The following is a 27461-nucleotide window of genomic DNA, read 5'->3' as shown; positions in this document are numbered from 1 at the left end:
TTATTATTATTATTATTATTATTACCAGTTGGCAACAGATAGAGACGGTCCCTACCCAACCGTGGGACAACCTGATCACCTTGTATCCTCCCCAAGCGCTTAGTACAGTGCTCTGCACACCGTAAGTGCTCACTAAATACGATTGAATGAATGAATGAACAGTGCTTTGCACATAGTAAGCGCTCAATAAGATTGAATGAATGAACAGTGCTTTGCACATAGTAAGCGCTTAACAAATACTATTATTGTTATTATTATTATTATTATAACAAGTTGGCAACAGATAGAGATGGTCCCTACCCAACTGTGGGACAACCTGATCACCTCATATCCTCCCCAAGCGCTTACTGCAGTGCTCTGCACACAGTAAGCGCTCACTAAATACGAATGAATGAATGAGCAGTGCTTTCCACATAGTAAGCGCTCAACAGATTGAATGAATGAATGAATAGTGCTTTGCACATAGCGCTCAACACGATTGATTGAATGAATGAATGAACAGTGCTTTGCCCATAGTAAGCGCTCAATAAATACGATTGAATGAGTGAACAATGCTTTACACATAGTAAGCGCTTAATAAATGTCATTATTACAAGTTGGCAACAGATAGAGACGGTCCCTACACAACCGTGGGACAACCTCATCACCTTGTATCCTCCCCAAGCGCTTAGTACAGTGCTCTGCACACAGTAAGTGCTCAATAAATACAATTGAATGAGTGAATGAATGAATAGTGCTTTGCACATAGTAAGCGCTCAATAAATACGATTGAATTAATGAATGAATGAACAGTGCTTTGCACATAGTAAGCGCTTAACAAATACCATTATTATTATTATTACTGTTATTACAAGTTGGCAACAGACAGAGACAGTCCCTACCCAACCGTGGGACAACCTGGTCACCTTGTATCCTCCCCAAGCGCTTAGTACAGTGCTCTGCACATAGTAAGTGCTCAATAAATACGATTGAATGAATGAATGAATAAATAGGAATGAATGAATGAATGAACGAACAGTGGGCTCACAGTCTAGAAGGGGGAGATAGACAAGAAAACATATGTTTGGTTCTGTTCTCTGTCTCCCACTTTTAGACTGTGAGCCCACTGTTGGGTAGGGACTGTCTCTATGTGTTGCCAATTTGTACTTCCCAAGCGCTTAGTACAGTGCTCTGCACATAGTAAGCGCTCAATAAATACGATTGATTGATTGATTGATAAAATGTCCCCTTCATCCAAACCTCTACACTGCTGGTTCAATCTCTCATTCATTCATTCATGCAATCGTATTTATTGAGCGCTTACTACGTGCAGAGCACTGTACTAAGCGCTTGGGAAGTACAAGTCGGCAACATCTAGAGACGGTCCCTGCCCAACAGCGGGCTCACAGTGTAGAAGGGGGAGACAGACAACAAAACATATTAACAAAATAAATAGAATAGTAAATATGTACAAGTTACAGGTGAGGTAACTGAGGCACAGAGAGGTGAAGCGACTTGCCCAAAGTCACCCAGCTGACAGGTGGCGGAGTCGGGATTCAAACCCATGACCTCGGACTCCCAAGCCCGGGCTCTTTCCACTGAGCCTCGCTGCTTCTCTCATCCTATCCCGACTGGATTACTGCATCAGCCTCCTCTCTGATCTCCCATCCTCCTGTCTCTCCCCACTTCAGTCTATATTTCACTCTGCTGCCGGGATCATCTTTGTCCAGAAACGCTCTGGGCATGTTACTCCCCTCCTCAAAAATCTCCAGTGGCTACCAATCAATCTGCGCATCAGGCAGAAACTCCTCACCCTGGGCTTCAAGGCCGTCCATCCCCTCGCCCCCTCCTACCTCCCCTCCCTTCTCTCCTTCTCCAGCCCAGCCCGCACCCTCCGCTCCTCTGCCACTAACCAGAGAAGCAGCGTGGCTCAGTGGAAAGAGCGCGGGCTTGGGAGTCCGAGGTCGTGGGTTCGAATCCTCACTCCGCCACGTGTCAGCTGTGGGACTTTGGGCAAGTTACTTCTCTGGGCCTCAGTTCCCTCATCTGTAAAATGGGGATTAAGACTGTGAGCCCCCGGTGGGACAACCTGATCACCTTGTAACCTCCCCAGCGCTTAGAACAGTACTTTGCACATAGTGAGCACTTAACAAACACCATCATTATTTGTACATATAGATTTGTACATATCTATCCTATTTGTACATACCTGTCCTATTTTGTACATATATATCCTATTTATTTTATTTTGTTAGTGTGTTTGGTTTTGTTCTCGGTCTCCCCCTTTTAGACTGTGAGCCCACTGTTGGGTAGGGACTGTCTCTATATGTTGCCAACTTGTACTTCCCAAGCGCTTAGTACAGTGCTCTGCACATAGTAAGCGCTGAATAAATACGATTGATGATTGTCACTTCACTGCTCTGGGCCTCAGTAACCTCATCTGGAAAATGGGGATTAAGACTGTGAACCCCACATGGGACAAACTGATCACCTTGTATCTCCCCCAGCACTTAGAACGGTGCTTGGCACATAGTAAGAGCTTAACAAATACCAAAATTATTATTATGATTATTAACCTCCTCACTGTACCCTGTTCTCGCCTGTCCCGCCGTCGACCCCCGGCCCACGTCCTCCCCCTGGCCCGGAATGCCCTCCCTCCACACATCCACCAAGCTAGCTCTCTTCCTCCCTTCAAAGCCCTACTGAGAGCTCACCTCCTCCAGGAGGCCTTCCCACACTGAGCCTCCCATTCCTCTCCCCTTCCCCATCCCCCCCCGCCCTACCTCCTTCCCCTCCCCACAGCACCTGTATATATGTTTGTACAGATTTATTACTCTATTTATTTTACTTGTACATATTTACTATTTTATTTATTTTGTTAATGATGTGCACATAGCTATAATTCCATTTATTCTGACGACTTTGACACCTGTCTACATGTTTTTTTTGTTGTCTGTCTCCCCCTTCTTGACTGTGAGCCCATTGTTGGGTAGGGACCCTCTCTATATGTCGCCACCTTGTACTTCCCAAGCGCTTAGTACAGTGCTGTGCACACAGTAAGCACTCAACAAATACAGTGGAATGAATGAATGAGGAGCCGCCTCACGGACGCGTGGCTTGTGGTCTAAGGCTGCTGCCTGCTGTCGTTCATTCATTCATTCATTCACTCCATCGTATTTGAGCACTCCCTGGGTGTGTAGCACTTGACTAAGCGCTCACCTCTTCCAGGAGACCTTCCCAGACTGAGCCCCCTTTTTCCTCCCTGTCGCCCTCCCCCCTGTGCCTTACCGCCTTCTTCTCCCCACAGCACTTGTATAATAATAATATATTAAAATATAATGTAATAATAGTAGTAATAATGATAATGATGGCATTTATTAAGCGCTTACTATGTGCAAAGCACTGTCCTAAGCGCTGGGGAGGATACAAGGTGATCAGGTTGTCCCACCAGGGGGCTCACAGTCTTCAGACCTGTTATGTGGCTCAGTGGAAAGAGCAAGGGTTTGGGAGTGACAGGTCATGGGTTCTAATAATAATAATAATAGCATTTATTAAGCGCCTACTATGTGCAAAGCACTGTTCTGTGCCAGTTGTCAGCTGTGTGACTTTGGGCAAGGCACTTCACTTCTCTGGGCCTCGGTTCCCTCATCTGTCAAACGGGGATGGAGACTGTGAGCCCCACGTGGGACAATCTGATCACCTTGTATCCTCCACCGTGCTTTGCGCATAGTAAGCACTTAACAAATGCCATCATTGATTAATTAATTCATCCCCATTTGACATATGAGGGAACTGAGGCACAAAGAAGAGAAGTGACTTGCCCAGGGTCACACAGCTGACAATTGGTGGAGCTGGGATTTGAACCCATGACCTCTGACTTCCAAGCCTCTTTCCAGTGAGCCACACTGCTTCTCATATATTTGTATATATTTGTACATATTACTCTATTTTACTTGTACATATTTACTATTCTATTTTATTAATGATGTGCATATAGCTATAATTCTATTTATTCTGACAGTATTGACACCTGTCCACATGTTTTGTTGTCTGTCTTCCCCTTCTAGACTGTGAGCCCGTTTTTGGGTAGGGACAGCCTCTATATGTTGCCGACTTGTACTTCCCAAGTGCTTAGTACAGTGCTCTGTATATAGGAAGTGCTCAATAAATATGATTGAATGAATGAATGAAAGTCCAAGTACAGTATGTGTGCTGTGGTGGCCGAGGGGTTAAGGCGGTGGACTTGAAATCCAGTGGGGATTTCCCCACGCAGGTTCGAATCCTACTCCCAGTGGCCTTCTTTTAGAGAAGCAGCGGGGCTCAATGGAAAGAGCCCAGGCTTGGGAGTCAGAGGTCAGTTCAGCAACAGATAGAGATGTGTGGCTCAATGGAAAGACTACAGGCTTGGGAGTCAGAAGTCATGGGTTCAAATCCCAGCTCCGCCACTTGTCAGCCATGTGACTTTGGGCAAATCACTTCTCTGTGCCTCAGTTACCTCATCTGTAAAATGGGAATTAAGACTGTGAGCCCCATGTGGGACGAGCTGAGCACACTGTATCCTCCCCAGTGCTTAGAACAGTACTTTGCACATAGTAAGCGCTTAACAAATGCCATCATCAGAGACAATCCCTACCCAACAACGAGCGAACAGTTCCTCCCCACTCCTGCCTTCTCCCTGCCTGCCTTCCCTCTCCTCCTCCTCTCCATCCCTTCCTTTCTCACGCCCCTCTTTCTCTCCATCCCTTCCTTTCATACCCACTTTCTCCATCCTTTTCTTTCTTGTCCCCCCCCCCACACACACCCTTCCCTTTTTTCTCTCATCTCTCACTCCCTTCTTTTTAGAACAGTGCTTGGTACGTAGTAAGCACTTAACAGATACTATCATTATTATTATTCCTTTTTCACCCGTCCCTCCATCCCTTCCTTTCTCGCCCTTTTCTCTCCATCTCTTCCTTTCTCACCCCCTCTCCTTCCCTTTTTTCACCCCCATCTTTTCCTTTCTCACCCCCATCTTTTCCTTTCTCACCCCCATCCCTTCCTTCTCTCCCCCTCTCCACCCTTTCCTTCTCTCCCCCCTCCACCCCTTCTTTTCTCACGCCCCTCTCTTCCTTTCTCACCCCGCCTCTCCATCCTTTCTTTTCTCACTCCCTTCTCTCCATCCATTCTTTTTTCCTCACCCCCACTTTCCCCTCAACCCTTCCTTTCTCACTCTCTTCTCTCCATCCATTCTTTTCTCACCCCCACTTTCCCTTCAACCCTTCCTTTCTCACTCTCCTCTCTCCATCCCTTCCTTTCTCACCCCCACTTTACCCTCATCCCTTCCTTTCTCACCCTCCTCTCCATCCCTTCCTTTCTCGCCCTCCCACCCTAAGCAAATCAGGTTGGATACAGTCCATGTCCCTCATGGCGTTCACAGTCTTAATCCCCATTTCACAGTTGAAGTAACTGACGCACAGAAAAGTTAAATGACTTGCCTGGAGTCATACAGCAGACAAATGGCCGAGATGGTATCGAAAACCCAGGTCTTCTACCAGCCCCTTGCTTTAACCACTAGACTGTGTTGCTTCTTCGTATACATCTGATTGTTTACTCATTTGTGTTTGTAAGGTTCTCTCTCACTTCTGCCTGCTCATGTAGAGCTGCCTATCATGTCAAAAGTGTAAATCCCTCGAGTGCCCAGTACAGTAACGAGCATGTGTGACTACATAATGACTACTGATGACGATAAGAATGGCTATAATCCTTAACTTTTAGCATTAACTCTAGGTGCAGTCACCATCCCTCTTCTTCCCCCAGAAGAGTTGATTTGAACAGCTGCATCTACAATAGCTAGTTGGTATGTTTTTAGAGAAATCAGTGTAAGTGTTGTACAAGTAAGGTAGAAGAAAATTGTCCAAAATGAAGTGTTCAATAAATGCATGGTTATAGTCTTCTGCCCCAATGAAAGTTGTCAGGTGTAGAGTGTCTCTGTGGAATCATGCTCTAGTTGTCCAAAAGGTTTTTTAAAAAATAAAAAGAGAAAAATTTATCATGTTGCAATTTTGTGCTAGAGGAGTGTTTTAACAGTGGTAGAAAAATATGTTTAAGATGCATAAATTTATATCTCCTTCAACTATGTATTTACTTTCAGATATCTGCATGTGGGACAGAATTATCATCCGAAGCATGCCGAGAACTAGGATTTTCCAGTAACCTACTCTGCAGTTCTTGTGATCTTCTTGGGCAGTTTAGTTTGACTCAACTGGATCCCAGTTGCAGAGAATGTTGTCAAGAAGAGGCCCAATTTGAAAGCAGAAAGGTATTCTTTCGACACTTTTCTTTGAATTGGATGATACATTTTAACAGGAATAAAGTGTCTGTTAAGGTGAAATAGAATCAAGTACCCCTAATTGTTCTGTAAATTCTCTCGGGGAAGATCTATGCCCAAGTTGCGTTTGGTTTCGCTACCATCTCAGCCTCTGTCACGAACCCCTGGCATGTACCAACCGGGCCTTTCCTGGACCAGAGTAGCCTCAGTGACGTGTAGAGAGTCAGACCGCACCAACAAGCTTACTGTGGAAAGTTTTTTTACTTAGTTTTACCAACGTGCAAGGGAGTGACATACACACACTCTCACTCACTCAACTCCACCACCAAGGGTCCAGTATCAGTCTGCTGGTCAAGCGAGCCCATTCCATTGATCTCACGGCAGAAGGTTGGGAGAAGTTCCTGGCAATACAAACCGCTGACGCTGAAAGCCTCTTCCATATACCGCTTCTCTCTCTGCTTCCTTCCTGAATGCCGCTCCTGCTTTTCTTGCTGCTTGCTTCCTCGCCATTCAAAACGAGCACCTTTTATCTGCCTTAGGTGTCGCAGCTGGGGCTCTATGTGGCAGTGATTGATTGGTCCAGGCCCGTTACCAGGTAGAACAGGGAGAGTTAACTGGCAACCACCTGTCCTCAATTAGAGCACGTCAGTCTTCACCAGTCTCTTCCCTGTTGTTTGCAGGATCACAGACAATAGTAAGGCAGCTTGTTGTGGGCTCACTGCAGGTGACTGTTGGCTCCAGTCTCTGGGCAAATGGAAAGTCAGAGACAGTGTGGGCCCAAGGTGTCGGAGAAGGTCACCAGATGGGGAGCGACGCCTCCCTCCTAGAAGGACGGGGCCAAAAGATAGACTCTATTTTCACTTCAGGTACAAGGTCCTGAAGTGCCTTGTCACTCACTGTGCCTCGATCTCGTCTGTCTCACCACTGACCCCATGCCCTCCTCCTCTTTCCAAATAGGACCGACCACCACTCTCACCACCTTCAAAGTCTTATTAAAGTCACATCTTTTTCAAGAGGCCTTCCCTGGTTAAGCTCTCTTTCGCCCTATTCAATCAATCAGTCGTATTTATTGAGCGCTTACTGTGTGCAGAGCACTGTACTAAGCACTTGGGAAGTACAAGTTGGCAACATATAGAGACAGTCCCTACCCAACAGTGGGCTCACAGTCTAAAAGGGGGAGACTGAGAACAAAACCAAACATACTAACAAAATAAAATAAATAGAATAGATATGTACAAGCAAAATAAATAGAGTAATAAATGTGTACAAACATATATACATATATACAGGTGCTGTGGGGAAGGGAAGGAGGTAAGATGGGGGGATGGAGATGGGGACGAAGGGGAGAGGAAGGAAGGGGCTCAGTCTGGGAAGGCCTCCTGGAGGGGGTGTGCTCTCAGTAGGGCCTTGAAGGGAGGAAGAGAGCTAGCTTGGCGGATGGGCAGAGGGAGGGCATTCCAGGCCCGGGGGATGACGTGGGCCGGGGGTCGATGGCGGGACAGGCGAGAATGAGGTACGGTGAGGAGATTAGCGGCAGAGGAGCGGAGGGTGCGGGCTGGGCTGGAGAAGGAGAGAAGGGAGGTGAGGTAGGAGGGGGCGAGGGGATGGACAGCCTTGAAGCCCAGGGTGAGGAGTTTCTGCCTGATGCGCAGATTGGTAGCCACTGGAGATTTTTGAGGAGGGGAGTAACATGCCCAGAGCGTTTCTGGACAAGGACAATCCGGGCAGCAGCATGAAGTATGGATTGAAGTGGGGAGAGACACGAGGATGGGAGATCAGAGAGAAGGCTGATGCAGTAGTCCAGACGGGATAGGATGAGAGCTTGAACAAGCAGGGTAGCGGTGTGGATGGAGAGGAAAGGGCGGATCTTGGCAGTGTTGCGGAGCTGAGACCGGCAGGTTTTGTTGACGGCTTGGATGTGAGGGGTGAATGAGAGAGCGGAGTCGAGGATGACACCAAGGGTGCGGGCTTGTGAGATGGGAAGGATGGTAGTGCCGTCAACAGAGATGGGAAAATCAGGGAGAGGGCAGGGTTTGGGAGGGAAGACAAGGAGTTCAGTCTCTGGGCAAATGGAAAGTCAGAGACAATGTGGGCTCAAGGTGTCAGAGAAGGTCACCAGGTGGGGAGCGACGCCTCCCTCCTAGAAGGACGGTGCCAAAAGATAGACTCTATTTTCACTTCAGGTACAAGGTCCTGAAGTGCCATGTCACTCACTGTGCCTCGATCTCGTCTGTCTCACCACTGACCCCATGCCCTCCTCCTCCTTCCAAATAGGACCGACCACCACTCTCACCACCTTCAAAGTCTTATTAAAGTCTCATATTTTTCAAGAGGCCTTCCCTGGTTAATTACTCTTTCCCCCTATTCCTGCTGCCTTGTGGTTCACCTATGCATTTAGGTAACCCTTTAAGCACATTCATTCAATCATATTTATTGACCCCCTACTGTGTGCAGAGCACTATACTAAGTGCTTGTTATTCACCCCAAACTCAACCCCACAACATTCTTAATAGTAGTAAATAACTATGGTATTTGTTAAGTACTTTGTGCCAAGCACTGTACCAGCACTTAGAACAGTGCCCAGCACTTAGAACAGTGCTTTGCACATAGTAAGCGCTTAATAAATGCCATTATTATTATTATTATTACCAAGCACTGGGGTGGAGACAAGATAATCAAGTCCCAAACAGGGCTCGTGGTTGTAAGTGAGAGGGAGAACAGGTATTGAATCCCCATCTTGGAGATGAGGGAACTGAGGTGGAGCAAAGTGAAGTGACTTGCCCAAAGTCACACAGCAGGCAAGGGACAGAGCTGGGATTAGAACCCAGGTCCTTCTGCTTCCCAGGTCTCTGCTCGTTTGACTCCTTTTAGACTGTGAGCCCACTGTTGGGTAGGGACTGTCTCTATATACTGCCAACTTGTACTTCCCAAGCGCTTAGTACAGTGCTCTGCACACAGTAAGTGCTCAATAAATACGATTGATTGATTGGCTGGTACCTGTGTACATATCTGTAATTTGTTTAAATTAACGTCTGCCTCCAGAGTATAAGCTCCTTATGGACAGGGAACACGACTACCTACTTTGTCGTATTGTACTGTCCCAAGGGCTTAGTACAGTGCTCACACAATAATCTCTCAGTAGGTGGGGCTGTGAAGGGGCCTATAATAATAATAATAATAATAATAATAATAATAATAATGGCATTTATTAAGCGCTTACTATGTGCAAAGCACTGTTCTAAGCGCTGGGGAGGTTACAAGGTGATCAGGTTGTCCCCCGGGGGGCTCACAGTCTTAATCCCCATTTTACAGATGAGGTCACTGAGGCATAGAGAAGTTGTGACTTGCCCAAGTCACACAGGTGATAATTGGCGGAGCTGGGATTTGAACCCATGACCTCTGACGCCAAAGCCCGGGCTCTTTCCACTGAGCCACGCTGCTTCTCTTGCCTATAAGGCAAGAGAAGGGTAAATGGGGTCTACCCATCAGGTATGGAAATGCGCAGAAAGCAAAACCAAGATAGACGTGGTTCTACACTTAAATAAGACGCTTAAAAAAATCAAATTGGTGAAGGGAGATGCTCATTGAGTGCTAGGGCTCTGGTATCTTTGAGTCTTGGGAAGTGGAATGAAGCTGAAGGCATTCTACGATGCCAAGCTATAAACGGTGGCAGGGGGGTTTGGCATTGTATGTAAGGACACCATAAACAATCATAACACAGACATGGGTAAAAAATTGCGTACTTAAAACAATAGGAATATTGTGGTCGGATTGTACTGTGGATGACCTTAGGCAGGATGAGGACAGAGAGCAGGAAATGTTATCTTGTAATCAATTAATGGTATTCATTGAGTGCTTACTGGGTGCAGAACACTGTATAAATGCTAAGAAGCAGTGTGGCCCAGTGGAAAGAGCCCGGGCTTGGGAGTCAGAGGTCATGGGTTCTAATCCCTGCTGCACCACTTGTCAGCTGTGTGATTTGGGGCAAGTCACTTAACTTCTCTGGGCCTCAGTGACCTCATCTGTAAAATGGGGATTGAGACTCTGAGCCCCACGTGGGACAACCTGATCACCTTTATGCCCCCCCAGCGCTTAGAACAGTGCTTTGCACAGAGTAAGCGCTTAACAAATACCATCATTGTTATTATTATTAGGACAGTATAGTGTAACAGTTGGTAGGTACATTTCACAAGTGTTAGGTGTCACTTATCCTCCCACATTTTTGACTCTGGACTAGTGCTGGAGGCTGCCTGACCTCACCTGGAATATTGATTGCCTCTAACAGGTTTGGGCAAAATTTGACGTAAACAGCGGTTTAAACAGCACTTGTGCCCACAACTGATTCCAGCAGCAACCCCTGTCTGTCGGTTTGGCTTTTCGGTATGGTAATTAAGCACTTATTATGTGCCAGGCCTGGGACTAAGGGCTAGGATTATAATGCAGGGGACCCACTGCATTAAAACTTGATTTCCTCTGGTTTCCTGTCACTGCAGAGGAGGCAGCTTGTTGTTTTCCCCTTATCAATCAATCAGTGGTATTTGACTGAGCACTTACTGTGTATACAGAGCATTGTACTAAGTACTTTGAAGAGTGCCACACAGTAGCACTGGTAGACACTCTCCCTCCCCTCAAGGAGCTTTTGACCTCCAACTCCCTGAGCAGGCCTAGACAAATGGTGGATCAATCAATCAATCAATCAATCAATTGTATTGAGCGCTTACTGTGTGCAGAGCACTGTACTAAGCACTTGGGAAGTACAAGTTGGCAACATATAGAGACAGCCCCTACCCAACAGTGGGCTCACAGTCTAAAAGCGGGAGACAGAGAACAAAATCAAGCATACTAACAAAATAGAATAGATATGTACAAGTAAAATAAATAAATAGAATAATAAATATGTACATACATATATACAGGTGCTGTGGGGAAGGGAAGGAGGTAAGATGGGGGGGATGGAGAGGGGGACGAGGGGGAGAGGAAGGAAGGGGCATGATATACCCGTGGCGGATGCCACAAGCTCACCTGTAGGTACGGCCCCATCATTTCAAGCCAGTTGTGGTCCTAGCCCAAAGACCAGTGATGGCAGACAGGCAAAAGCCAGCATTTGCCTCTTCCCTGAAAATCACCTATAAGAGAAGGCGACAACAAATTAACAAAAAACAGTAGAGATATGAGCCTCAGGCCTGAGAGCCTGAGCCTGAGCGAACAAAACTCTACATCTGTCCATCTTCTTTTCCGGCTGGGGCCTAAAGAGTGGTACATCAGATAGGTGAATTATGGATATCCTCATCAACAGGTACCAAGTGGACTTTATCAACAGATTCCTTCAGAGACTGGCAGAGAAATTCCCCTCAGAGGCAAGCACCGTCTTGCTACTAGCATAGTGTATAGAGCCCCAGCCTGGGAGTTAGAAGGTTCTAATCCTGGCTCTGTCACTTGTCTGCTGTGTGACCTTGGGTAAGTCACTTCACTTCTCTGGGCCTTAGTTTCCTCATCTGTAAAATGGCGATGGAGACTGTGAGCCCTGCATGGGACGGTGACTTTGTCTAACTCAATTTGCTTGTATTTACCCCAGTGCGTAGTACAGTGCCCGGCACATAGTAAGCACTTAACAAATGCCATTACTAGTATAATTATTGTTATTGTCAAGAAGCCAGCCATTGCTAGAGACACCGAGGAACTCCACTTTCATCGTGAATCTGCTCCTGCACTTGGGATTCATAGCCAGTTGCAAAAAAATTCCAGTTTTCCCAGAGAAACGTAATTCATTAGGGCCCAAAGCCACCTTCATTTAAAGCCTTCTAAATGCTGTGTAGGTTCAAGATGTTCTACACCAGAATCCAAAAGTATGTCTGGAAAAATTCTACTGCCCACTAAATCTGATGGCCACACACCGGACATCACTGTGTTAAAGCACAAACAAAGCTCTTGATTTCCCGAGGAATCCAGATTCCAACTTGTACTTCCCCAACTTGTACTTCCCAAGCGCTTAGTACAGTGCTCTGCACACAGTAAGCGCTCAATAAATACGGTTGATGATGATGATGATTTGACATCAACACACTGATGATGATGATGATAATGATGGTATTTATGTGCCAAACACTGTTCTAAGCACTGGGGTAGCTGTGAGGTAATCAGGTTGTCCCACGTGGGGCTCACGGTCTCAATCTCCATTTTACAGATGAGGCAACCAAGCCACAGAGAAGTTAAGTGACTTGCCGAAGGTCACACAGCAAACAAGTGATGGAGCTGGGATTAGAACCCACGACCTCTGACTCCCAAGCCCATTCTGTTGCCATTAGGCCACGCTGGCAATGGGATGCATTCCACTCCTTACAGGACACCTTCTTGGGTCAAAGAGACAATCAGAGTCCACCTTGGAAGTCTTATTATAATCATTTGTGGCATTTGTTTGCTTACCATGTGCCAGGCACTGTACTTAGTGCCGGGGTAGATATAAGATAATCGGGTTGGATCCAGCCCCTATCCCACACAGCGCTCACAGTCGTAGTCCCCACTGTACAGATGAGGGAACTGAGGCCCAGAGAAGTGAGGTGACTTGCCCAAGGTCACACAACGGATGAGTGGAAGAGCCAGGAATGGAACCCAGGTCCCTGCCCTTTCCATTAGGTCACTCTGCTTCTCATTGTGTTACTCATTACTATTGTGTTACCCAATATCCTCCAGGCAGCGTCTTCCCGCAGCCCCTTTTCTTAGCCCCAAGACAGTTCAACCTGATTTTTAAAGCAGGCCAAACTGGGAATGCTCTGATTTGCCTGGGCATGTCACCAGTCCTGGCATAAGCTGTAAACGTATCTCCTCCAAGAAGCCTTCCCTGATTAAGCCCTCCTCTTCTCTTCTCCCACTCCCTTCTTCACTGCTCTTACTTGCTCCTTCATTCATCCTCCCTCCCATCCCCACAGCACATACTTATCTGTCTGTAATTAATGTATGTCTCCCCCTCTAGACCATGAGCTCATTGTGGGCAGGAATGTGTCTGTTATAGTGTACTCCCACAAGTGCTTAGTACTGTACTTTGAACACAGTAAGCGCTCAGTAAATATGATTAAATGAATGAGCACTTCCTGGCATTGCCAAGAGCCAGCCTCCCTGGTGGCCTTTCCCAGAGGGGTTAGGAGGGAAGCTATCCTGGACTCTTCACACAGTAAGCGCTCAGTAAATACTATTGAATGAAGGAATGAAAGACTCTCCCTCCCTAACCTAATTAATGTATGTCTCCCCCTCTAGACCGTGAGCTCATTGTGGGCAGGAATGTGTCTGTTATAGTGTACTCCCACAAGTGCTAGTACTGTGCTTTGAACACAGTAAGCGCTCAGTAAATACGATTAAATGAATGAGCACTTCCTGGCATTGCCAAGAGCCAGCCTCCTTGGTGGCCTTTCCCAGAGGGGTTAGGAGGGAAGCTATCCTGGACTCTTCACACAGTAAGCGCTCAGTAAATACGATTGAATGAAGGAATGAAAGACTCTCCGTCCCTAACCCAGTTGTTCAGTCTCTAATGCACTTGGATCAGCTCTCAGTACAGTACCTGGCACAAAATAAGCACTTAACAAATACCATAATAACAATAATAATAATCCACACTCTGTAAGTACTTTGGCACTGACCCCACTCCCAAAACAGTGATGTATACATAGCCATATACTCGGTTGCTCCCCCCTTACCTCCGATATCTACCACCTCTGGTGGAATGTACTCCGCAAAGCGCTTAGTGCAGTGCTCTGCCACTTGCCAACTACAGGCAAGTCACTCAACTTCTCTGGGCCTCAGTTTCATCATCTGTAAAATGGGGGTGTAATTCCCAACCTCCCTTCTGCATAGACCGTGAGCCCCATGTGGCACAGGGATTGAGTCCTTTCCGATTGTCTTGTGTCTACTACAGTGCTCAGTACAGTGCTGGGCATGTAGTACACATTTAAATGCCATGATAATTATGATTATTAAAGTTATATATATATATATAAAACCTTAATCAAAATAATTAAATTTTTCAATTTATTTACATATATATATACATTTATATATATATATATGTATATATATATATATATATAAATTGAAAAATTCAGCTCATTTTCCCACTCCCCTTCTCAAGCAGGAGGAAGGGTGGCCGGTGTCTGGACAGACATCACACTTCCTGCCAGGCCAAGCATTGGGTTCTCCAGGACCCCCCAGCCTGGGACCTTGCCTCTTCGCCCCACCCACCAACCCTGATGTAGAGGGCACGGAGCGGTCCGCACAGGGGGTGCTAGACGCCCATTGCCCAAGTCGGAGGACCTCCCACTTTCCACCCCTCATTGTTGATGCTGATTTTGAGGGTTCGGATGGCCTGGCGGAGAGGGCAGACCCAAACATCAGCGAGGTGCCCCCATGGCGGATCTCTTTGTCGTGGAGAGTTGGAGGGTGGATAAAAACGGGGGTTTGCTGGGAGGGGAACCCATATCATCAGGGCCACTGGCAGGCAGAGGACCTGTTTGCAGCAAAATGGATTTTGGTAGAAGTCCATAGCGGGGTGATGTCTGGTCCGCAGCAGCAGAGAGAGAAGGAAGTTGCTCTTTAAGGTTCTAGATCAATCAATCAATCAATCGTATTTATTGAGCACTTACTGTGTGCAGAGCACTGTACTAAGCGCTTGGGAAGTACAAGTTGGCAACATATAGAGACAGTCCCTACCCAACAGTAGGATATGGGGCGATAACTAGAAGGTGAGGTGGGGTCAAGAGAGGGGTTTTTTTAGGATGGATGTTCTAGAAGTTTTGCCCTTCTATCACTCTATCAATCAGTCGTGTTTATTGAGCACTTACTGTGTGCAGAGCACGGTACTGAGCGCTTGGGAGAGGACGGCATAGCGGAGTTGGTGAACTCTTCATAAATCAATATACTTCAGTATTATCTTAAATGTTGGTAAAAATACAGTCACACACATTACGTGCAGCCAGATGCATCGACTACAATTGTATGACCAATTTATGAAGATAGAAGTTACTTCTTTAAATAACGTAAAAAAGAGATTATTCATTTACAATAGACTTGGCATATTACTCAACTTTCTCCAGTATTCTCCTATAAACCTGATCAACCATCTGGGAAAACCTGTGCCACAAATACAAGAAAGCAGTTAGTTTTGTGCCAAGCGTGTCTTTAAAATGCTATCCTTACTTTGGTAGTCTAGCTAATTCATCTTTAATTTCCAGATTAACATCCTCACATTTTAAAAATGCACTCGGAGTACCAGCAATAACTGACAATTTTTTTGAAGGATTTGTTATACAGATTAACAGTGAGGATGCTACACTTTTGTAAGAGGTGTGATATATATGTTTGAAATTTTTATATGCTGGTGGGAAGCCATAAAGAACAGATGCAAGTGGTGGGCCAGCTGATACTTAACCCCATTCTCCTGGAAACACTATCTAATCTCGGTTTCACTGGCACTGTCCCTCCTATTTCTCTGACTGCTCCTTCTCAGTCTCTGTCATAGGGCACCTCCTCTGCCTCCCATCCCCTAACTGTGAGGGTCCCTCAAGGCTCAGTTCAGGGTCCCCTTCTATTCTCCATCTACGCCCACTCCTTTGGAGACCTCATTCACTCCCAACTCTATGCAGATGATTTCCAAATCTATATTTCCAGCCCAGATCTCTCTCAATGAATCGTATTTATTGAGCACTTACTGTGTGCATTTCCTCCTGCCTTCATTCATTCAATCAATCAATCAATCAGTCGTATTTATTGAGCGCTTACTGTGTGCAGAACACTGTACTAAGCACTTGGGAAGTCGAAGTTGGCAACATATAGAGACGTTCCCTACCCAACAGTGGGCTCACACTCTAGAAGGGGGAGACAGACAACAAAACTGGTTATCTCTACTTGGATGTCCTTCTCACCTCAGCTCACCTCACACTTAACAAGTCCAAAACAGAATTCCTCAACTTCCCACCCAACCCTGTCCTCCCTGTGGCTTTTTTTTTAATAGCATTTATTAAGTGCTTACTTTGTGCAAAGCACTGTTGTAAGCGCTGGGGAGGTTACAATAATAATAATAATGATGATGGCATTTATTAAGCGCTTACTATGTGCAAAGCACTGTTCTAAGCGCTGGGAAGGTTACAGGGAGATCAGGTTGTTCCATGGGGGGCTCACAGTCTTAATCCCCATTTTACAGCTGAGGGAGTCAGAGGTCAGGGGTTCAAATCCCGGATCTGCCACTTGTCTGCTGTGTGACCTTGGGTTAGTCACTTAAAACCCAAACGGGTATTAAAAATACCTGTTCTTCCTCACTTTTAGATGGTGAACTCAGTGAAGGATGGGAACAGTGTCCAACCTGACTGCCTTGTACCAACCCCAATAGTTGCTACAATGCTTGGTACATAATACATGCTTAAAAAATATTACAGTTGTTACATTATAGCTATGACAACGAGTTACTACTTATGCTTCCATCATGTGCTTATTTTTTAAGTCTTCAGGAGTGAAATCCCAAGAATTAATAGTAGTACAGTGTCAACTTTTCTGTAGCATATGACTTTCCCTACACATTTTCAATACCACGTTGTCCCTCTAGACTGTAAGCTCCTTGTGGGCAGGGAACACATCTACCAACTCTGTTGTATTGTACTCTTCCAAACGCTTAGTATAGCAAGGACTTAATAAACACCACTGATTGATTGTTGGAAAATTTGGGAATGTCCCTCTGCCCTGGATCCATGCCTGGAATTGGTAAAGGAGTGTGAGCTTACTGTAACATTTTTTCGTGAATCTAAAATCCCTACATTTCAGAATTGAATGCATTGAAAATGCATATATGTTTCTTTAACCAGGAAGGCATTTTGGGGGTTATCTCTGATAAATCCACTCGAAAACATTAGGGACAGGACTGGGAGACTAACCTCTGAGAAATTCTGATGAGAATGGAATTTTTTTTTTTTAAAGAATTCCCAGAGTGATTTTTACTTGGCTTAACCTTAGATTACACACCTATTCTCACTGATTTCCGTCAATAACAAGTCAAACAGCTTAACTTTACTCCTCTTTCTTTCCTCTGTGGTTCCTTCCAACTCTAATTATTTTCCATTCTCAGTACTTGAGATTAGCATTGCTCAGATGTGGACACCCGGAGGACTTTTGTGTAGCTGCTGAGAGAGATCCAGACAGAGATGGAAGCAAAAAGGGACCAAGACAGATAAGTTCAGAGATACCTAAAGTGTGAGAAAAAACACAAAGACAGATCCCCAGAGCCAGTGAGTGTGGTGGCAACCAAAGCAAAGCTATGTCTTCGTTTGTGATTGCCGCCAAATGTTTGAAAATTAGATATAAGGTGGATACTGTGCTGCCAATAAAGACAAAAAAAGACCCCAAAAGACCCCAGAAACAACATCGACAACACACCCACCTCCATAATTTATGTTTTTGGAGTTGATATTTTAAAATGGCATCGCTAAAACATGGCAACCACTTCTTCTAGACTGCAAGCTCTTTTGTGGGCAAGGAGCATGTCTATCAACTCTGTTCATTCATTCAATCGTATTTATTGAGCGCTTACTGTGTGCAGAGCACTGTACTAAGTGCTTGGGAAGTACAAGTTGGCAACATATAGAGACGGTACCTACCCAACAATGGGCTCACAGTCTAGAAGGGGGAGACAGACAACAAAACAAGACATGTGGTCAGGTGTCAAGTCATCAGAATAAATAGAAGTAAAGCTAGATGCACATCATTAACAAAATAAAGAATAGTAAATATGTACAAGTAAAATAAATAGAGTAATAAATTTGTACAAACATATACAGGTGCAGTAGGGAGGGGAAGGAGGTAGGGCGGGGGGAATGGGGAGGAGAAGAGGAAAAAGGGGGCTCAGTCTGGGAAGGCCTCCTGGAGGAGGTAAGGTAACTGAGGCCCAGAAAAGTGATGTACTTCCCCAGGAGCTTACTGGTGTTCTCTGGACATAGTAAGAACTCAATAAATACCGCTGATTGAAAGAAAAAATTTAAAGCAAAACAAAGAACTTACCTTAAAGGTGAGAGAGCAAGAAACAAAGGAAAAATAACTTAGTAGTTAAAACTGTAACAACATAAAACTAATAAACTAGTTAAAACTGTATCATGTGGAGATAGAAATGCTTTCCGAAGTAGTTTGGCTCACTGAGATGTCCTCACTAAAATGGAAAAAGGCAATATACTCAAATAATCACTTTACTCTGAGAAATTAAGGAGTATTTCATTCTGCAGAAAAGCCAGAATTAATTTCTTTTACATGCTTCACAGTAATTTAATGTACAAATGAGTTTATACTGCCTTTCCTTTAATCATGAAATGACACCCTAAATGCCATCCTCTCTACAGAACTCAACTCCCTCCCCTATCCCTATGACGATCTCATAGCACTAACCCAGAGCCCTGGATTGCTTGCACAGTCTACTTCATTTGCTCCTGCCACAAAGTATTTTACTTTGTACATATTTTACTTGTACATATCTATTCTATTTATTTTATTTTATTTTATTTTGTTAGTATGTTTAGTTTTGTTCTCTGTCTCCCCCTTTTAGACTGTGAGCCCACTGTTGGGTCGGGACTGTCTCTATATGTTGCCAACTTGTACTTCCCAAGCGCTTAGTACAGTGCTCTGCACACAGTAAGCGCTCAATAAATACGATTGATTGATTGATTGCCGCAGTGCGCTGCTGGAGGAAATCCAGCTACCAGGCCGACCTCGGGAGCTTGGGACCATCCAAGCATGGGACCTTGGGACCTTGACTCCCATGCCCATTGCCTGCGCCTGCTGTTTCAGACATTTAATTCCCTCCTCAAATAGTCCCCCCTCCACCCAATCCCTTCCCTTACTGTCCTGGCCATGTACTTGACTGATAAAATTGAAACCACCGGGCATGATCTCGCTAAAATTTCCCCTGCTCCTCTCCATTCCTTCTCCCCTCCTGACCCAGGTTCCAGTCTCCCATCTTTCCCAGAATGATCTCAAAAGGAGATCTCCCACCTCCCCTAAAAATCTGTCCCCTCCACCTGCACCTATGACCCCATCCCTTCACACCATATCAAAACACTTTGCCCCCTCTTCTTCCCTCCTTGACCACCATCTTCAATTGTTCAGTCTTCATTGGCTTCTTCCCCAAAGCTTTCAAACATGCCCTTTTCCTCCCCATGCTAAAAAAAACCCCCAAAACCCTTCCATGGCCTCATGGCTCCCTCCAGTTATCACCCAATCTCTCTCCTACCATTCCTCTCCAAACTCTCTGAGTGAGTTGTCTACACCCACTGCCTCCACTTCCTCTTCTCCAATTCTCTCCCTGACCCCCACCAATCTAACGTCTGCCCCCTCCACTCCACATCAACTGCCTTCTCCAAGGTCACCAATGATCTCCCTCTCGCCAGATTCAAAGTTCCCTATTTCTTCCTAATCCTCCTCAACCTCCAAGCTAACTTCTATACTGTGGACCACCCCTTTCTCCTAGAAACATTATCTAACGTTGGCTTCATGGATACCGTCTTCTTCTGATACTTCTCTTATCTCTTTGACAATTCCCAGTCTCTTTCATAGGCTCCTCCTCTGCCTCCCACCCTCTAACTGCGGGAGTCCCTCAAGGCTCAGTTCTGGGTCTCCTTCTATTCTCCATCTACACCCACTCCCATGGAGGAACTCATTCGCTCCCAAGGTTTCAACTACCATCTCTATAAGGATGCTTTCCAAATCAGCATCTCCAGCCCTGATCTTTCTCCTCCTCTGCAAGATTGTATTTCTTCCTGCCTCCAGGACATTTCTACTTGGATGTCCACCGACACTTCAAACTGGACATGTCCAATACAGAACATCCCATCTTCCTACCCAGCCTCTGTCCTCCCCCTGACTTTCCCATTAATCTAGAAGGCCCCGGCATCCTTCCTATCTCATAAGCCCATAACCTTGGCTTTATCCTCAACTCATCTCTCTCGTTTAACCCACTATTCAATCTGCCACTAAATCCTGCTGGCTCTACCTTCAGAACATTGCTAAGATCCCCCTATTCCTCTCTATCCCAACTGCTACTTTGCTGATCCAAGCACTTAGCCTATCCTACCTTGACCACTGCATCAGATTCCTTGCTGACCTCCCTGCCTCCTGTCTCTCCCCACTTCAACCCACTGTTCACACTGTGGCCCAGATTATTTCTCTACTAAACCGTTCAGTAAATGCTTCCCTGCTCCTCAGAAGCTTCCAGTGGCTGCCCATCTCCGCATCAAAGAGACACTCCTCACCACTGGCTTTAAAGCACTGGAGCAGCTCTCCCCATCCTACCTCAGCTCACTGAATGAATGAATGATTTCCTACTACAGCCCCACCCGCGCACTCCGTTTCTCTAGCGCCAGTTTACTCACTGTGCCCTGACCTCATCTAGCTCGCCATCTACCCCTTTCCCACATCTAGAGAAGCAGCCTGGTGCAGTGGAAAGAGCCCGGGCTTTGGAGTCACAGGCTCAAATCCCGGCTCCGCCACTTGTCAGCTGTGTGACTGTGGGCAAGCCACTTAACTTCTCTGGGCCTCAGTTATCTCATCTGTAAAATGGGGATGAAGACTGTGAGCCCCCCGTGGGACAACCTGATCACCTTGTAACCTCCCCAATGCTTAGAACAGTGCTTTGTACAAAGTAAGCGGTTAATAAAATGCTATCATTATTATTATTATCCTCCCCTGGCCTGGAGCTCCTTCCCTGTCCACATATGGCAGACCATCACTCTCTCCATCTTCAAAGCATTATTAAGGTCACACCTCCTCCATGAGGCCTTCCCCAACTAAACCCTCATTTTCCAGGCTCGCTCTTCCTTCTGAGTCATCTATGTACTTCATCTATTCATTCAGTCGTATTTATTGAGCACTTACTGTGTGCAGAGCACTGTACTAAGACCTCTGGACAGTTGATATTCACCCCACCCCTAACCCTACTGCTCTTAGGTACATATCTTTAAATGATACATTTTCATATTACTGTCTCCACCACTAGACTGTAAATTCATTGTGGGCAGGGAACATGTCTGCTAATTCTGTGGTATTGTACTCTCCCATGTGCTTAGTACAGTGCTCTGCACACAAGTAAGCACTCAATAAATATCACCGATTTGTTGATATCTGACAGATCCTCACTCTCCCCTCCTTAAAGGCCTTAATAAAATCACATCTCTTCCAAGAGGCCTTCCCTAAGCCCTCATTTCCTCTTCTCCCACTCCTGTGTCTCTTTTGCACTCAGATTTGCACCCTTTATTCACTCCACCCTCAGCCTCACAACACCGATGTAGATGCCCATAATTTATTTTAATGTCTGTCTCCCCTTATACACTGTTAAGTTCCATGTAGGCAGGGAGCACATCTATCAAATCTGTTATATTGTACTCTCCCAACTGCTTAGTAGATGCTTTGAACACAATAAGCGCTCAAGGAATATGACTGATTAATACAAATGTTTCCGGACAGATGTTTTTGGCACCTCTTTTGACTTAAGAATGAGACATAAACCAAATTAAATTTCAGGGATCAAATGGGGGTACACGATTTTGTCAAGTTGAAAAATATGATAAAACCTTATTATTCTACTCATAACTTCCGTATCTAGTCAAAGATTGCTATTTTCAGTACTGACATTTAAAGTCTGCCTATATTCTTAGGAAGAAGTTGCTAGGCTCGGTTTCCCAATAGCCATAAAATTGCATATTCCATTTATGCTCCTTGTTTAGCTGATAACATAATATTTCAGTGTAATAAGCAGTACATTTTCAGGTACATTAAAAAGGGAATAATCAGAACTCCATAAAATAAGCCCGTAAAATAAATTTCAAGTGACATTGCACTCATATTAAATGATACACAAGTATTTCATATTTGTACATAAGGTAGCTACAAGTTTAGCTATTAGAGAAACATTGACACTCGAGTTGCTAGTTATTATCAAGAAATGGCAATTCTAGTAATAGCCGAAATGAAATTGAACTCTGGGCTAGGTTACTCATATATGGCAATATGTATTAAGACATATGCCCTCCATCATATAACTGTATTATAATTAGTACACTTGGTTGAGGGACATATGTTTCTATTTTTGTTTTCTAGAAAGTGATCAGATGGAAGACACATATACAAATACAAAAATGTAGCTATTTTAAGCAACTATAAAATTCGGACAATTTCTTTAGCTACTACAATTTCATGCACAGTTACCTTCACCTCCATCTCATTCTTTACGTTTCACACAACACACACCAACAGCACTCTAGCCTCTGACGAGCTACAGTTTAAAATTTGCAGTTGTCTTGGGTAATGATGTTCTAACGACTAACTGAATTCTGCGGAAGAATGTCCGTATAAGTTGAAAATAATGAAATGCAACAACTCAGAATTAATATAATATTAATTATTTAAGACCCTCTGTGTTTGGACCAGACTGACTTGCCTTTTAAATCACACTGTATTTTATAGGGTAAATTACTGAATGATACAGATTAACGTGAGTTTCTAGTAATGGGAGTCAGAGTGATAATTTAGGAAAAAAACAACATAGGCAAGATAAAGAAGGAAAAAATGGCAATTTTGAGGCCCATAAAACCCTTAAAAAAGACACAACATCTTCTGGACTTTTTTTTTTTTACTATCTTCGGTTCCTTTGTAAGCTTCTCTGGGGCTTTTCTAATAACAAGAACAATAACAATAATGACAATAATAATAATAGTGACCTTTGTTAAGCACTTACTACGTGATCCTCAGTTTCCACGCGGGTGTCAAAGTACAACAGAGAACAGGTACTGAATCTATTTTGCAGTGGAGGAAACTGAGGCACAGAGAAGTGAAGTGTGACTTGCCCAAGGTCACACAGCAGGTAAGCGGTGGACAGGATTAGAAACCAGGTCCTCCGACTTCCAGGCCTGTGTTCTTTCCACTAAAACCATGCTGCTTCTTATTTTAAATATGCTAAAGAAATGACCTTGGAAAACCTCACACATATTGTACTGATTTCAACAGTAACTGTGCGCCCATCGCAGTACTTCAGAAATCCCGGCAAAAGGGGTATCAACCAACAGAGCCCCTGGCCACCTGACACAAAAAAAGAGCTGGACCTGGTCAAGGGAGGGGACGAGAGCGGGGGCGACTGCCCTAGGCACACTGCAAAGGAAAAATTCAATCACTCAAGCCATGGGATGGGATTTATTGAGCACTGACCTTGTGCAGAGCACTGTACTAAGAACTTGAGAGAGTACAGTACGACAGAGTTGGTGGACACAACTCCCCGCCCATGAGGAGCTACCAGTCTAGAGGGAAAGACGAACATTAAACTAAATTCCAGACGGGAAATAGTAGAATAAAAGGCTATGCACCCGAGTGCCGTGAGGAAAATCGGTAGAGTTAGGGTTGGTCCAAGTATAGACCTCTGGGGCACAGCGGGCAGTAGGAAATGCAGACCACCAAAGCATCTCGGGAGCTGACAGTGTTGGACTGCCCACTATTAACCTGATTCACTTGTACCCACCCCAGTGTTTAGAACAGTGCTTGACGCGTAAGTGCTCAACCGATACCATAATAATTTTGAATGGTGTTTGTTAAGTCAGAAGGACTGTATACCTGTGTGTACATATATATATATATATATATATATATATATATATATATATATATATGTGTGTGTGTGTGTGTGTTCTTTCCACTAAAACCACGCTGCTTCTTATTTTAAATATGCTTAAGAAATGACCTTGGAAAACCTCACACATATTGTACTGATTTCAACAGTAACTATGCGCCCATCACAGTACTTCAAAAATCCCAGCAAAAGGGGTATCAACCAACAGAGCCCCTGGCCACCTGACACACAAAAAGAGCTGGACCTGGTCAAGGGAGGGGACGAGAGCGGGGGTGACTGCCCTAGGCACACTGCAAAGGAAAAATTCAATCAATCAAGCCATGGGATGGTTATATATATATATACCTGTATATATGTTTGTTTGTATTTATTACTCTATTTATTTTATTTGTACATCTTTATTCTGTTTATTTTGTTAATATGTTTTGTTTTGTTCTCTGTCTCCCCCTTCTAGACTGTGAGCCCACTGTTGGGTAGGGACCATCTCTATATGTTGCCAACGTGTACTTCCCAAGCGCTTAGGACAGTGCTCTGCACACAGTAAGCACTCAATAAATACGATTGAATGAATGAATGAATTGCTTATGATATGCCAGGCACTGTGCTAACCCTGAGGTGTATACCAGATAATAATAATTATTATTATTGTTGTGGTATTTGTTAAGTGCTTACTGTGTGCCAGGCATTGTACTAAGCACTGAGGAAGATATAAGCTAATTAGGTTGGATACAGTTCCTGTCCCACATGGGGCTCGCAGATTAGGTAGAAGTGAGCAAGAAAGGTCAGCGGCAGGAGAGATGAGAATGAGGCGCAATGAGTCGGAGGGCGGGAAGGGAAGGAAATATGAGTGTCGGGGTACGGTGGGAGAGGAGCGGGGAACAGCAAGGGGAGAGAGAGGTGAGGGAGGGCCTGGGAGGTGATGTTCCTGAGTTTTCCCTGAGGTGGAGAGGGCCGGGAAGCCTCTGGAGGTAAGACGACTTCCCTCTGCAGGGGTGACGTGTTCCCGGGGAAAGCGGGCTCTTCTCTGGGCTGGCCACCTTTTTCCCTGTCTGGGTCTGCCCAAACCCTTACAGAGTTGGCATTGGGTGGGCCTCAATATGGTCCCTAGACTGAGCCCAGGCAGGTGCCTTTGCTCCCCTCTGTCCCGTCCCCTTCATCAACTGCCCCTGGCTTGTACACTCTTTCACCCGATGGTCAAAGCTCAGGCGATTTTAATGACAGGAGAGAGCAGATCTGGAGGAGCATTCATTCATTCAGTCAGTCACATTTATTGAGCACTTACTGTGTGCAGAGCACTGTACTAAGCGCTTGGGAAGTACAGGTCAGTAACATATAGAGATGGTCCCTACCCAACAGCGGGCTCACAGTCTAGAAGGGGGAGACAGACAACAAAACAGAACATGGAGACAGGTGTCAAAATCGTCAGAACAAACAGAATCAATCAATCAATCGTATTTATTGAGCGCTTACTATGTGCAGAGCACTGTACTAAGCGCTTGGGAAGTACAAATTGGCAACACATAGAGACAGTCCCTACCCAACAGTGGGCTCACAGTCTAAAAGGGGGAGACAGAGAACAGAACCAAACATACCAACAAAATAAAATAAATAGGATAGAAATGTACAAGTAAAATAAATAAATAAATAAATAAATAGAGTAATAAATATGTACAACCATAGTTATGTACATGTACAACCATGTACATGTACAACCATGTTATTATGTTAACAGAATAACATAACTCTGTTAACAGAATTAACAGACAGGAGCAGCATGGCCTAGTGGAAAGAGCACGGGCCTGGGAATCAAAGGACGTGGATTCTAATCCCGGGTCTACCATGTGTCCGCTGTGTGACCTTGTGTATGTCACTTCACTTCTCTGGGCCTTGGTTACCTCGTCTGTGAAATGGAGATTGAGAGTGCAAGCCCCACGTAGGACAGGGGCTGTGTCCAACCCGATTATTTTGTAACTACACCAGCGTTTAGAACAGTGCTTGGCATATAGTAAGCGCTTAACAAATACCACAATTATTCTTATTATTAGTTCTCACACAATATTCATTACTCATCCATACTTTAAAGTAAATCATATTTTTGGGGGGAGACGGAGGGGAGAGGTGGCTCCAACATCCATACCTTTGGGTCATCTTTCATGAGTCTAAATGAGTCTTCAAAATGAGTTTTTGGTTCGTAGCAAAGTAGACCGATGATTTCATGATTCTGTGCAAGTTGTGATGGCAACAGTAGCCCAAGTTAACAAGTACAGCATTATACGCCTTTCAAGTGATGCAGATAATCTATATACCTCACAAAAGTCACCTTTGTCCAGTGTTATAAATGAACATAATTGATTTTCTTTGTCTAGCCGTCTTGGGAAAAACAGCACAGAGCAGCTGTTTGTCACAGTATGAATCTCAACCCTTTTGTAACTACACAGTTGGACTTTAATTGTGGCAGAATTAGAACCTCAAAATATAGACACAATGAGGAATTTTGCTGTTTCCTATAGATTGAAACCTCATTGTGAGCCTTTATTCTGTAAATGGGAAGGCTTATTTAGAAGGCTTTTACAGTGCAGATGATCACAGTGTAATGTTGTTTAGCACAGAATTCTTATTCGCCAGGAAGGGATGCATCAAACTAAAATTTGCCACAGACAGATCCGGAAAATATTCAGACTTTCGTAAATTGAGAAGAATTAGTGCATTATTCTGCAAGATGTCAAGAAGAAAACGGAAAACAAAAATTCCAAATGACTTAATTCACAAAATGAAGACATGAACTAGCTTTAATGAGGTTTAAGACAGCATAATGGTGAATCATTTTGTAAATGTAACAATGGTGCAGTAAAGCTCCATCTTAAATTGTTAGTTCTCAGCTTGGTAACGTAGCATGGGAAAGAGGAAAATAGGCCTATTAACTGCAGATGTAATTCCAGCCTGGGATAGAGAAGCAACGTGGCTTAGTGGAAAGAACATGGGCTTGCTTGGGAGTCAGAGGCCGTGGGTTCTAATTCCGGCTCCACCACTTGTCAGCTGTGTGACTTTGGGCGAGTCACTTAACTTCTCTGTGCCTCAGTTACCTCATCTGTAAAATGAGGACTAAGACCATGAGACTGTAAGCCCCACATGGGACAACCTGATTACCTTGTATCTACCCCAGCACTTATAACAGTGCTTGGTACATAGTAAGAGCTTAACAAATTATTATTATTTTTTTAATCCCAGTATCTCACGTTCCTCAAAATTATCCCCAGGTTCCCAAACGTCCAAGATAAGTAAAATTACAATTTAACCATTTTGCTAATTTAGAATGTACAGCCTTCATTCTAAAAATACATATGTATTCAAATAAACACATTTTTTTAGTTCATTTTTACAAGGAGATTTAAAGTAGCACACAAAAGTGCCAAATAATGAAAAGGATCTGGGGCTAATTTTGAGGAAAGTGAGATATTGGGAAGAAGGGTTTTGAAATATATATATACATATATCATTTATTTCAATTAACTTTAAGTGTTGAGTGGATGTATTACCTAAGTGGTG

The 27461-nt window shown here is 44.5% G+C and overlaps 1 protein-coding gene across 1 annotated transcript in view; it reads left to right on the top strand.

The window, feature by feature from the left end:
• The window catches only part of SELENOF (selenoprotein F), a 57892-nt gene that overhangs the window by 6214 nt on the left and 24217 nt on the right, over positions 1–27461 (top strand). The window contains exon 2 of the mRNA XM_038745309.1: positions 6110–6277. Within this exon, the coding sequence (XP_038601237.1) occupies positions 6110–6277 (168 nt within the window). The remainder of the gene's footprint in view (positions 1–6109; positions 6278–27461) is intronic.

This window comes from Tachyglossus aculeatus, chromosome 4 (genome assembly GCF_015852505.1).
Source record: "Tachyglossus aculeatus isolate mTacAcu1 chromosome 4, mTacAcu1.pri, whole genome shotgun sequence".
In the NCBI taxonomy this organism is placed as follows: Eukaryota; Metazoa; Chordata; class Mammalia; order Monotremata; family Tachyglossidae; genus Tachyglossus; species Tachyglossus aculeatus.
Note: the sequence above shows the minus strand (reverse complement) of the source record. Positions and strands in the feature narration are given on the sequence as shown.